Raw genomic sequence first — 14,006 nt, 5'->3', positions numbered from 1 at the left:
GTAATAATGTCAACAAATTTTGAGATACCTCTGTACTCGAGATCATGTACAACTTAAAATAAGAACAAAACACGTATGACTTGATTAATTCGAAACGCGCGCCGATTTCAAATTTGTGAAAATAATATAGAATCTACATTTTATTGAAAGACAGAGGTAGGCATAATAGTTTTTTTAAGAATGTTGAAATTTTAGCCGTTATTTTATCTATTTGTTGAGGGATACTATAGTCTAATTAAATCTGCGTTAACAATCAAACATGGTAATCTATCGCAAATTCTATAATGAACCTGATGATGATGATGAAACCTGGAAACATTAAAAGACATCGGCAGTTTTATTAGCAAAACAAATTCAATAACTTTCAAAAGTTTCGTTTTAAGTTTTTGCAGTCATATTGTACTTTGTTTTAATGAATAACTTTTCTAGGTAAGGTAAACAAATTCACGATCTATCAGACATAGGGGTCTGGTTGGCTGCTGTTGGAGAAACACTTGATAGTGAGGCAGTAACCAATCATTGAACCATGAACGGCGACTCTTTCTTCCGACAACTGAAGCAGCTTTGCCGTGTGGTGGAGCAGGGGCTACAGGAAGTGAGTGATGAGGTCGACAATAACCGATCCAGACGCGGGCCGGCGGGGGCCAAGAAAAAGATCAGGGATCTGAAATCGGATGTCGAGGAGATGCAGGTGAAAAATGATTAAAAAATTACTTAATTTGAGAATTTCCATTTTTGTGTTATATCTATAATCTAAAATTTCTCTGTAGCTGACTCCTGTGTATATTTTTTTTTGCTAAGTGCCAGTCAGGGGTGTGACTGAAATCCATCATATTGAACAATAACTGATTATTGTCATTTTTACTTAGTACAATACATAATGTACACATGTTTTACATTTTGTAAATATGACTTGTTTTCATTATCTCCATTCCCAAGTTAACTCAAGGTTACAACCCATTTGCTTCAAAGTACACTATCCTGCCATGGTCTCATCTGTAGAGAAACATCTTGACCCACAGTTGAAACCAAAATAAATTAGTGCCCACATAAAACAAATAAGATAATTAAAATATCCGATCCATATTAGGACCTAGTTTTTCTAACCTTGAATATCCATCACGTACAAAATACTCTGTTATCAATTTAAAGCATTTTAGAGTAGAAAAAGATTTACCATTAGAAATTTCCAAAAATATTTTTTACTAAGCAGTAATTCATTAATGAAGATTGCATTAAGGTCTATGGGGACAAGCACATTTTTAAAATAAAAATGTAAATACAAAGAATTTCAAAAAATGCTTTGTTGGAAAGGTGTATTTTATCATTAGGAATACAAAAACTATTAAAAATCAATTATAAACTGTATAGATTTTTTTACGAATTAATTTTTATAGATTAAAAGCAAAGGGGAGCAGGAAAAGGAAAAGGCCATTAATTAGGACATATTTTGCTCTTACATACTAGTATACAGAGTATTAAGCCCAAACATATCTGTTATATATATATACATCCTGATTCATTGAATCTGGGGCTATTATGGATCGGATGCCTTAAGCATGTTAAGTGCGCCCAGAATTACCCATTTATTTGAAAATATTGATGTCTACTAGTCATAAAACTCTATTTTAGTAATAACTGAAAATAATGATGAAAAACAGTCATAACTATTTGGAGTTTATTTTAAAACATATACCGGTAGTGACCTCTGAAAAATGAATATGACTGTATTTCATCATTTTTCATCAAATTAGTAAGTCTGTGAGTTAATAGAAATGACAGTAATCAATTATTTTTCAATATTATAGATGGATTCCAATCACATCCCAATAAATAAGCAAGCATTCTTCCTTTGCTTATCATGATCAATGAATGTAAACATTTGATCCTATTGGAATTTTGTGTATACTAATACAGCTTATAGATAACTAGAACAACAATGAACTAATTGGTCAGTTCATAGACATTTTGATTTGTTAAGTTTTAATCAATAAAGATACATTTATTCATTGTATTTCTTTACAGAATCAAGGGACACAACTACTGCAGAAAATGGAAATGGACGGCAAAAAGTTTGACAAGATTTTGAGGATTTCCAAGCAGTACATTGAAATACACAGACAGAGAGTACAGAAAACGGAGGAGTACCTGGCTAAATATGGATACCAGAAACCAGGTGACATTACAGGGCTATTGCTGCCCTGTGTTATATTCCCCCCTTCTTCACTTTCAAACAGCTTTGCTTTGTCTTGAATTCGCCCAGACATAATTCTGGTTTTAGACACTGGGAGTCGCCCAGTCTTAAATTCACCCCCGACAACAAATGTGAAGGAAGCGAAAAAAAAATTGTGGAAAGGGGGGGGGGGCGGCGAACATTTCCCTATATACGCTACTATACGGTGGCTTCCCTATATATGCTCCTATACAGTGGCTGTTTACTTCTACAGAAAATGTGTTGGAAAAACAAGACTGATTAGTGTGATCAATAATTATACCCCCGCAAACGAAGTTTAGGGGGGTATATTGGTTTCACCCTGTCCGTCTGTCCGTCTGTCTGTCCGTCCGTCTGTCCGTCTGTCTGTAGACGCAACTTTGTCCCCCCTATAGAATTTTTTATTACTGCATGGAACAGTTTGAAAATTTGTACATATGTTGAACACCATCTGAAGATGTGCACCTGCAATTTTTTTTAAGATCAGACAAGATTTAATGATTTTATGACAGTTTTCATTTTCCTTATTCTATGTATTGTACACTAATGTTGAAAAGTAAGGGAGGTAATCCTTACAGATTTTATTAATTAATTAATAGAAAACACTCTAAAATATATTTATATAAATACATCCAGATGGATTTTTTTTGTCTTTATGTCTTAATTAATAAAAAAAAAAATTATTTTTTATAAGTATTCTATCAACTGACAATGCAAAGTTTTTGTTTGTCAATGATAAATTCTTAGGAGCTAATGAGAACATCAAAGACAAGTGTGGCTGAATTCATGTGTCCCAAGGGAGCCATTATCTGAGCCATGGTTCAGATGGAGCATGTGTTTAGGGGAAATTGATAATCTGTAAAATTGGTGATGGTTTTGGGGCTATTTTAAAACTGTTTCATGTAAACCAAAAGGTCTATCATTATAAGGAAATAAATAATATAATTATTAATAAAGAAGTTAAACTATTTTTAGAGGTTGTTTAAATTTATTTGTCAAGTAATTTGATGAAGTGACACTATTGGGCATTAATTTAAATGAAATTCAAAATTACTGATATGATTGTAGTGTTTTGGCAATTTTAAAATTGTTTGTAATATTAAATTTTCTTTTTTACATATTTTTACATAGTATGGTAATTATGGTAATGTTTTGGGAGTTTATTAAATTTAACAAGCTCATCAAAGAAAATCATAGTCCTATGGGATCAATTTTCTGATATGGAGTTCAATTGTGCCATAGGAGAAAGTGAGGAAAATTTGAAACAACTAATTGCATCTGACTCTTATTAGAAAGATATTGAAAGTTTTATCAACAGAAGAGCATTGCTTGGCTACTGGTATTTCTATTCACTGCAAAGGGAGGGGTTATTGTCATTTTGTTGGTTTTTCTTTAAATCAATTAAATTAAAAAAATATATCATCAAATACATACATTTGTAAATGTATTACTGTTATAGATATGTATTTACAGTGAAATTCTGACAATTTTGATTTTAATTTTTCTTTGTTAATTATTTTTTTTTTTTTTTACAATTCTAGAAATTTTTTTTTGTATGTGTTCCAAACCTTAATTATTATTCAATTCAATTATTTGTCCCATTTGAAATTAGCCTAGCGGGGGTATTAGTCCCATTAGGACAGTTCTAGTTTAATATTGAGCTCATAAATGTTTTTAGAGACAGGTAACCACATGACAGTTTTTGTGAGAACATTTTATTTTCAATATATGTTAAAATGTTTGTTAAATTGTAGATATCAAGCCAAAGGAAGAGGAAAAAGAAGAACCAGTTGAAGACAAAGAGAGCCAGTGTAGTGGGGACCAGAAAATGATTGACAGCGGGTAAGAGACTGACGATTGACAGCAGGTAAGAGCCTGACGATTGACAACGGGTAAGACCCTGACGAATGACAGCGGGTAAGAACTTGACGATTGACAGCGGGTAAGAGACTGAGGATTGATAGCGGGTAAGAGCCTGACGATTGACAGCGGGTAAGAGACTGACGATTGACAGCGGGTGAGAGCCTGACGATTGACAGCGGGTAAGAGCCTGGCGATTGACAGCGGGTAAGAGCCTGACGATTGACAGCGGGTAAGAGCCTGACGGTTGACAATGGGTAAGAGCCTGTCGACTGACGATTGACAGCGGGTAAGAGACTGACGATTGACAGCGGGTAAGAGCCTGACGATTGACAGCGGGTAAGAGACTGACGATTGACAGTGGGTAAGAGACTGATAATTGACAGCAGGTAAGAGCCTGATGATTGACAGCAGGTAAGAGCCTAAGGATAATGTAAAACCTAATGATGACAGCGGGTAAGAGCCTGAGGATAACGTAAAACCTAATGATTTAATGCTGGGGGACCAGAAAACGATTGACAGCGGGTAAGAGCCTGGGGATAATGTAAAACCTAATGATTGACAGCGGGTAAGAGACTGACGATTGACAGCGGGTAAGAGACTGAGGATAACGTAAAATCTAATGATTTAATGCTGGAGATCTACTAACAAGATATGTAAATCAGTGATTTTTCTACATTTTTTAAAAGGGTCCTGTGGCTATTGATTTGGGAAAAATCATCGACATTTTGATGAAATTGGGAAAAACAGTATGAGTATAAATATTGTAGCCAAGATGAAAACCAAATGCAAATTAAAATAAAATGAACAGAAGCAAATACAAATATGATGCTTTCTTTTTTTATTTTTAAATTACATATCAAGCTTCCTTTTTTAAGGCATTTAAAGTTAGTTACAATAGTTTCCAAATCATTGTCAGTCAAATCTTTGTTTGTGTGACAAATGCCACTTGAAATCGAATCATCGGGTCGAGTGAAAAAGTTGCTTATCTTTGGTAACCCTGCTGAGTCTTTTTTCTTAATTTTACTAACGTAATACTTCGAATTATGCGACATTACGCCACCCTGCCTCACAAATCATGTTTACATCATTGTTTTAAAAGGACTTGAAAGGTCTGTATACCAGATATAATGGCATATATCAGAGTGCTTGACCGACGAAGAATAAATGGAGGCTTGCCAAGTCGTACGAAAAAAAATTCGGGTTGTCATTGTCGATGTGCAAAATTGTTAAAAAAATTTCTATCGATTGAATTGGGAAAAAATGTTGATAAATTTGGGAAAAATTCGATAATTTTTGCATAGGGAAAGGGCTGATATTCGGACCCAAATTTAGTGTAGAATAATCACTGTAAATCTATATATACATGTGTTTGTGTAACTCAGACAAAAAATCTTAATACCAGACTATATGGCAATGTAAGAATATATATACTCTATCAAATCTTGTTTCTTTTAACTTTGTTACAGACTTTTTAAGAAAGAATAGAAGGCTATTTATCTGTTAGATTAGTTCAAATGAATAAACTTTGATAATGATTGATCATCACTGCAAAGTATATGTATTTCATTTAACATTATCCATATATGTATGTTGAATGAACATTGCATTTTATGTATAAACTGGTTATAACAGCACAACACCCAAGAAGGAGAGATCCCCCTCCAGGGGCCCCCGTACCCCCAAACCTGAGGACTTTGGCCTGAGCAGTCTGACCCTGAGTGCCTGTAAACGTCCGGAAAAAACACAGGTGTTCACCTACCCAGATGTCGGCTCCCACAGGTAAAAACTTCATTTATAGGTCACCGGTAAAACTCAATTTATAGGTCACCTGTAAAACTCAATTTATAGGTCACCGGTAAAACTCAATTTATAGGTCACAGATATATATTTACATATATAATATACAGTGAGTTTGAACACAAGTTCTAGCAACTAACTAGATTCCCACCATAATACAAATATTTTACAATTGTCATAAAACATGATATAGCTATAGGAAAAGAAAAGTAAAGACAAAATATGAAAATTACAGGTAAAACTTTATTTATAGATCACAGGTATAGCTTAATTATTGCATGCTCACAGTAATTCAAAACTCTTTGAAAATGTTAGCAAACAGAAAAAGTAAACACTGGACAAACACACTTGTTTGCTCCATTTACAGGGTTATTCATTTAGTCTGTTAACAGGTTACGCTTGTATGCTTACAGTTGTATATATTTTGTTAGTTTAGGATTACTGTTTACATGGAAATATTCACCCGTTTTATTTTCGCCCCATTTGCCTTTGTTGTCAGAAGGCGAATTTAAGACTGGGCAAATTTACAATATCTTGAAATATATCTGTTTAATCACAACTGTTTCTGGGCAAATTCAAGATGTGGTGAAACTGTTTGAAAGTGTACCAGGGCGAAAAACAAAACGGGGTGAAAATAGCCCTGTATACGTATATATGTGTATGTTTTGTTTGTTTACAGGATTATACATTTAATAAATTTAAAGATTATTTGTTTACAGGAGTACTAAGCTGGACTCGGTTCCTGACATTTTCCAACACGACGGACTTCAAGTCACGCCTGGACTTCTGGGCGGAAACTATTCCTCACCCTGCTGGAAAAAAGGTAGACGGAAAACAGTTCTGTATTACTGAACACAAAGGATGTGAGAGAGAGAGAGAGAGAGAGAGAGAGAGAGAGAGAGAATAGGGAATTTTTTATTCATTAAGCATGTTTAATAAGAGAAAAGTTTGAAGCATCTGATGCCTGTTGCAGAAAGAAACATTTTGTGTAAAATTGACTCTATACATTGCATTTCTTTGAGGGATTCATGTGTGAATTGTTCAAAAAATCAGAGCATATATTAAAGAACAAAAATTATAAGGTACTCATTATTTGCTGTTTCTATATAAATATGTAGAACTGTACAGGGTTCACAATGATTAAGTTTTGTCATAAATCTTTGATTGATAATCACATTGTGTGTGTAATTTGTTTTGTTTTGTGAAAAGCAAGTCATTTTAAACATGTTAAATGCAAACAATAACTTCAAGCTTGCCTATTCCCGTATATGGTGTTCTATAAACATGATGAATTTAATAAACTTTTTTCCATTTTTTTCATAGATGATAAAAAGTTTCTGGTCCCTAAACTTCAAGACAGTGCATTCAGAAAGGTGATCACATCTGTTATAAAATTCTGTGTTACTATCATTACAGTACATACTCATAAGATAGTAAAATTTCAAAATACTAAACCTACTGCTAGAATGGAGGGTGATAAAATTAAAAAAAAAATTAAAACAAATGATCTGAAAATAAAGTCACCATTTATCAGATCATTTGATTCCATTTATCTCTAAAAATCAAGGAGTTTGAATGCCCTACCCTTCAAGAGATGACTAGCAAAAAAACCCCAAATTTTCTTGTTAAATATTTTTGTTTGTAATATACACATGTATGAGTTTTATTATTATTTAAAAAAAAATTGATTCATATGGTTGTAATATTATAGGTAGATAAAGAAAACTATGACAGTTCACAAAGCCCCATTCCAAGATTCAAAGCAATGGCTTCTGGGATTGGAAAGGTGAGAGGTCAAATGTAGAGGTCAAACTTTGGTTCTCTGTTATGGAATTTGACATGAATGTATGTGGAAAATGTTCCTATTCTTTAATGCTTATTATTGCCACATAAGCTGTCACTGTCAGAGAGCAAAATCAAAACAAGAGAAATACTGTAAAACAACTTTTATTCGCGTGCGAGCAATATTCGCGAGGTTAGTGTGAGCCTTGTCGTCGCAAATATTTCTCGCCACGAACCAATTCTTATAACAATACAGGTCTGGATAAGGCTATGTCACGAACATTAGTCGTCATGAACATTGGTTTACAGTATTGAATGGCACATTAAGTTTTAATGATGCTTTGTAATACTTTATACATGTATAAAAAATCTAATAACAAACTTTGAAATTTTGTCAATGAAATAAACTTATCTGTACAGTAGTCATTGCTCAGTAATCTGTAAAGTTTCAGGAATTTGTACAATGTATAATTTTCATTCCAGTAAATTGTTTATTTTTTTGCTCAGGAGTTTCAGGATATTACGGGAATCCATCGCCTCCCTAACACTCCGGAGCTAACCACAACAAAGATCTTTAACCCCGCCCTCCGACCCCTCCACGACACCCCTGACCAGCAGAGACAACCCCCCAAACACAGCAGTAACCTCACCCCAGATTCACCCTTCTTCCTAAAGAAATACAAGGTCAGATTGTAGTTGAAAGCCTTTCTAGCTTAAAAACATCTGTGAACTAGTGAGTAGTAGAGATGCCTGAAACAAAGGTCATTACTTAGGTGATAGATATTAAATTTTACCATCAGCTTTAGTTATTCCCTTACACAGGAGCAAATTTATAGGGATTATATTAGTAGTAAAGTACTTGTGTGTAAATGAATGGGAAAGTAGACTTTAAATGACTTATTTTGGGACCAGTGTCTTCTACTGAATGAAAATACAGTTGAACTTCGGTATCTCGAGCACCAATATCTCAAATGCAATGGATATGTCGAAGTGATTTGTATGTCCCAGACACTTAAACTTTAAGTATTTTACCCTTGATATCTCGAATACTTGGATATTTCGGAGTTTTTAACCAGTCCCATCTAGCTCGAGATAACTTAATTTTTCTTTCTTTCTAACATATCTAATCTTAAATCTTTTTTAGAAACAACCTCTATTGTGATGACAGACTCTGCTATGCAATGTTTAAACTTTTATTACTTTTATTGTATATATTGTACCGGTATCAATTATTTTGTTGTATTTATGTATTGGTTTTTCTCTCACAGACAGCAGAGGCTCATTTCACCAGTACTGGAACTGCAGTGCAGAATCCTCCTAGAATGCCACAACAGCCTCCCATAATGCAACAGCAACCACCCACAATGCCAGTGCAGCCTCCAATGATGTCACACCAATTTCCCACAATGCCACAGCAGCCTCCCATGATGCAACAGCAGCTTCCCACGATGCCTCAACAACCCTCCACAGTGCTACAGCACTTAGAGAGTCGTAGTGGAGCAGAACTATTGACTGAAATGCCCCAGATGCCAAAGTTGAAGGGAAAATACAGCATCTTTACAGATATACACAGCTAGAATGTGTAAAATTGAGGCAGTGATTGTAGATTGTAGATGAATTACACAGGACATCTGACTGTCTTTGTTGTGAGCATTAAGACTTCCTACTATAGAAAACGAGTATGGATCAGGTTCATGATGTTTGCAACTAGCTGCTCATATGATATGCATTAAACCAGTAAATAGTGAAAATATGTTTGTGCCTTTCTTTTTTCAAACCTAATAGGAGGTTGAAGAGAATCCAATTTTGATTTCGCAAACTTTTTCTGATAGTTGATTTTCAAGCCTCATGTTCTCTGTGCTATCAGTTGTTGCAGGTAAATACAAATTCTATAACCCTCAGTGCACCTTCTTATCAATGAAGGAACCTACAAGGAATAGCTTGAGGCAGTCTTATAATGATGTAATGTAATTAATTTCTTAGTTATTTGAAAAAAGAGAATGTCCCAGTGAGATATAAAACGGGAAATTATATAAAAAATGGATAAATTTGTAATACATTTAAACATTACTCAGTAACACCCTTCATCACCAAACATGAAAATTATTTACCAGTGATAGCACCGAACTAATGCATTTATCTGTGAAATATCAACTTTGCAAGGTGAAGTAAAATATTCCACATTAAAGCGTTATCTACGAACTAATAAATATCGGATAATTAAGAGTCATCGATTGCCAGAGGAACAGACATCTTAAAGAAGACCCGATCATTTTTTCAACTCTTGAAAAGGGAGAATGTTTTTTGATAATAAATGCACATGCTTACATAAATTGATTTGAATAAGTGACGGATTTTTATTACAAACTAGATCATGGTTTTTAAAGAGAAATTTATCCAGCCCTACTCATTTGTACATACTCGAAAAAAAGGATGTCATTGAAATTGTTTCTTTTTGAATATTTTCTTCCACGAAGATAATTTTCAGAGTTAAATATGATTCTAACCTCCTTTCTTTTCTGTTTTTTCCTTTTTCGGGGGATGTTTGTGTATAATAGTTGTATCAGTTTTCATTATAAGTTTATTTTTGTCACGAGGCATTGTTGGAAGTTTTGCCCGAAACACGTAATGTAAGCTTCCGTGATATCTACCTTGTTTGTACAAAATGTTCAAATGTAAATGATATAGGCAACAATGTCTAAACAAATGTGCATCAATTACAAAAAAGAAAAAAAAACTTGCAGTGGGTCTTTTCACTGCACGCAAGGTCTTCACGGCGCCCTGAAACTGCGTACTGTTGTTTGGCAATTTGTAATTTCTTCTTTCTGGTCCAAGCGCTTGAAACAATTTTAAAATCTCAAATACCCATACGCTTCTCGCAATTTAAGGAAACACTTTTTGATGTTTGTGTCAATATAACAATTGTTCTAATATTGTATGGAATCCCTCTTGTGGTAAATTATCTTATCATAACGGAATAACTATTTTGAAATTTGACAATTCTAAAACGGTGAAAGTATTTTGATTTTTGTCTACTTTTATCCACATTAATATCGACAAGTGTCCCATACCACCTTAAGTCCAGTGATGAGCCTGTCGACGCAGGGTCATTATATATATATATATATATATATATATATATATATATATATATATATATATATATATATATATATATATATATATATATATATATATATATATATATATATATATATATATATATAAACTTCTACCGCTGACAACGGTGCGTCAGATCATCACTATGGACTTGATTGCATTTTCTTTTTATGACCAGAATACTGTTGCGCAGTGTCCTTGCGTATAAAATGGGGGTGCAGGAAACAGCTCTCCAGTATCTAACTAGAAGCTAACGTTCTGCCTCTCTTTTATACAGGGAAGATAAATATTAATGCAGTTGCGGGCATTCTCAAAAGTAAATAATTTCCTGGGTTTCAACTAATATTTTATTTTAAGGGATTTTTGTGATAAATATTAAAGGGGCATGGTCACGATTTGGTCAAATTTCATTTTCTCTATTTTCAGTGTTTATAATGCTTAAGAAATGCTTTTCTAATGATCAATCAAAATTTGAGTGTCAGTCGTAGAGTTATAAGCAAGATACAAGAATTTTGATGAATCATTACATATGCTTTGTAAGATGGCAGGACAGGAAGACATAGCCGTGGAGATCGCTAGAAGGAAGTGGAGATGGATCAGCCATGTGCTTAGAAAAGACCAGCACGACATTACTAGAGAAAGCATCTTCTGGACGGCCGATGGTAAAAGGAAAAGGGGTAGGCCAAAAATAACATGGCGAGGAACAGCAGAAAGTGAGCTGAAAAAGATAGAGTTAACATGGAAAACAGTGGTAGCAAAAGCAAAGGATCGGACTGGGTGGAGAGACTGTGTGGCTGCCTTATGTGCCACCTGGCGTGAAGAGGCCACAGTAAGTAAGTAATTACATATGCTTTACTGATACATTGTAAACATCAAAAGCAAATAAATAATTTTTTACCAAAATCGTGACCATACCACTTTAATGTTAATAAGTTACACTGTAATTAATTGATATTAATTTTAAAATCTTATATCTAAGTTAAAAAGAGAAGTCATCTGGAAGCTGTCATTATGCCTCCTCATTTTATTCAGACTGGGACACGGAATAAATATCATAACACTCCTTGCGACACACTGGTGGAGCTTTATGATAATCTTAAGACGAAGTCATTTGAAAAGAAACTTTAAGAAGGCTAACAATGCCTTAATTATTTATAGTCTGAGACTGCTTTGATGCATTATATTTGGGGATAACGTTACCTTGCACATGCTTAAAAATGACTTTTGGCTTTTTCGGCAATTAATAAGCAATTTAAACCTTTTAAAATATATTAATAAAGATGTTACATATTTGAAATATGTAGGGACAGAAATCAAAAGCAACCATTGCCCTTGAAAGGCCTTGCGTACATAACTAAGTAAAGAAACACGCCACTAATAAAAAAATAAATAAATATAACCAATAAATTTAATTAATGAACAAGTTTAGTAAATAAATCCGCCAATGGTCGTACATGCTAGTTATGATTTACAGAAATTATCTTTTCAAATCATTTGTAATTGCGATGTAAATCAAGCTACTTCCAAAGACCATATCTTAGTAGCATTTGTAAATCTGCATCAAGCCATCCTGGTGAAAATTACTGGCTTTGAATAAACAGAAAAATATATTCATCAAGATTAAAAGAATCATGTAATTCAATTTGAATGACATTTTGTCTTTTTCAAAACACACATATATATATAACACAAATATACTTGCAAATAACTAATTGTTGAATGACACTTCATTTCATTAAAGGTTTGATATCATTGATTTACAAACGGTAAGAAACACAAATATAATATGTATCGTCTTTCACTAATGCTCCAAAGTTACTGAAATTGAATCTGCATCGCTTCCTCGTAATTTGGAAGGTATACCACATCTGTGTACTTCGGAGGCGGTATATAGCTGATACCGTGTATATTAGAATTGTCATCGCAGATTACACTTATTTCCATTGCTCTATTTCTCCGATTTAATTCAAAACGAAAATTAGACAATTTTTCTCGACACCAATCACAATCCCCAAGCGATAAAATGCATTTCTTCCATGTATACCAGCAGTTCTTTCTTTGCCAAAGGCACCAAACTACCACCGCAACGATACACGCCAATCCAATACCCAGGAAAATATAATCTTTTGTATCCATTTGAGATTTCCTGATAAAACACAAAACTGCTTCAAAGGAGAAATGAACGAACAGATTGCAGAGAAAGACGTTTATGTACAAAGAAACATATTTATTGGAATATTATATTCAGTGTGAAATATGACACAGTTTGTTTTCATTTGAAAATAAAATGTCATTGTTGTTTCTTCATAATATACTTTACCTCTTTTAAACCCTTTCAACAAATACTATATTCTGCCTAGTGCAGGCAGATAGCGAACCACCCACAACAAAAGTCACACGGTTTCATATTTTATTATGTGGAAAACATTGTCGTCTTACAAAAGATAAGTAAAACGACAACAAATAGAAATAACAATTTACAAAATAGGAAAATGTAGAAATATTACTTTATACCTTAGAAAAAATTATATAAATTACTTTATAGAACAGTAAGGCGTGCCATAAATTTAAAAACGTTTTATCTGTATAATACATTTCCGTCTGTAATTATAATTCAAAAATAGGATTCAATGCAATTACTACAATAAATCAAAGTACTGAAGAACTGACGGGAGTTGATTTTATTGATTACAGTGTATTATTTATTTTAAAATCAACGATATGTTTTTTAGCTTAGCAAATAGTTTATGATCTGTATTTGAATTACGCACACTTTTATAATAGGAATTTCGGATTTTCCGACAAGAATTTCGAGAAAACCCTTTACGTGTAGTATTTAAAAATAGAATTGATTCCATCAAACTATGTATCAGTATTTGAAATATTTCAGAAATTGTATGGATCCATGCAATAATGAACTCTAGTGTCGTTCAACCAGATGCTCAGCTGTCTCCGTTAATCTCCGACAAGCAAGAGGTACTCTCTGCCAAAACCAGGTTGCGTGATAGCTTGATGCCGCGACCTCTAAATATAGACTTACTCTCTGCTTGTCGGGGATTTACGGAGACAGCCGATGGTTGAACAAGACTACATGTATATTGAACTCTGGCGTAGGAATACACACGACTGCAAAAATATCTAAATTGTTCGTACTTTTTTAAAATCTAACTATTTTTAAGGTATTCATAAATAAGTTTGATTAAAAAAAATGCTTCAGCATACATTACATTGA

General features: G+C 33.6%; 1 protein-coding gene across 1 annotated transcript; it reads left to right on the top strand.

Moving 5' to 3' along the window:
• The first annotated feature begins 17 nt into the window (after nucleotides 1-17).
• LOC105336005 (uncharacterized) lies at nucleotides 18-9,405 on the top strand. Its single transcript, XM_066072543.1, has 10 exons — nucleotides 18-156; nucleotides 430-691; nucleotides 2,026-2,176; nucleotides 3,967-4,054; nucleotides 5,708-5,854; nucleotides 6,592-6,695; nucleotides 7,196-7,245; nucleotides 7,584-7,658; nucleotides 8,162-8,338; nucleotides 8,923-9,405. Exons 2-10 carry the CDS (start codon nucleotides 527-529, stop codon nucleotides 9,229-9,231), a joined length of 1,266 nt encoding a protein of 421 aa, XP_065928615.1. The 5' UTR covers nucleotides 18-156; nucleotides 430-526; the 3' UTR covers nucleotides 9,232-9,405.
• The last annotated feature ends 4,601 nt before the right edge of the window (nucleotides 9,406-14,006 follow it).

This window comes from Magallana gigas, chromosome 9 (assembly GCF_963853765.1).
Source record: "Magallana gigas chromosome 9, xbMagGiga1.1, whole genome shotgun sequence".
Lineage (NCBI taxonomy): Eukaryota > Metazoa > Mollusca > Bivalvia > Ostreida > Ostreidae > Magallana > Magallana gigas.
This window is presented reverse-complemented; position numbering and strand designations above follow the sequence as displayed.

Excerpts from the sequence above, each read along its gene's own strand:
- LOC105336005 (XM_066072543.1), top strand. The coding sequence starts at position 527 with ATGAACGGCGACTCTTTCTTCCGACAACTGAAGCAGCTTTGCCGTGTG. Across the intron at positions 692-2,025 it reads CGGATGTCGAGGAGATGCAG|AATCAAGGGACACAACTACT; the intron begins GTGAAAAATGAT and ends ATTTCTTTACAG. Across the intron at positions 7,246-7,583 it reads AAGACAGTGCATTCAGAAAG|GTAGATAAAGAAAACTATGA; the intron begins GTGATCACATCT and ends GTAATATTATAG.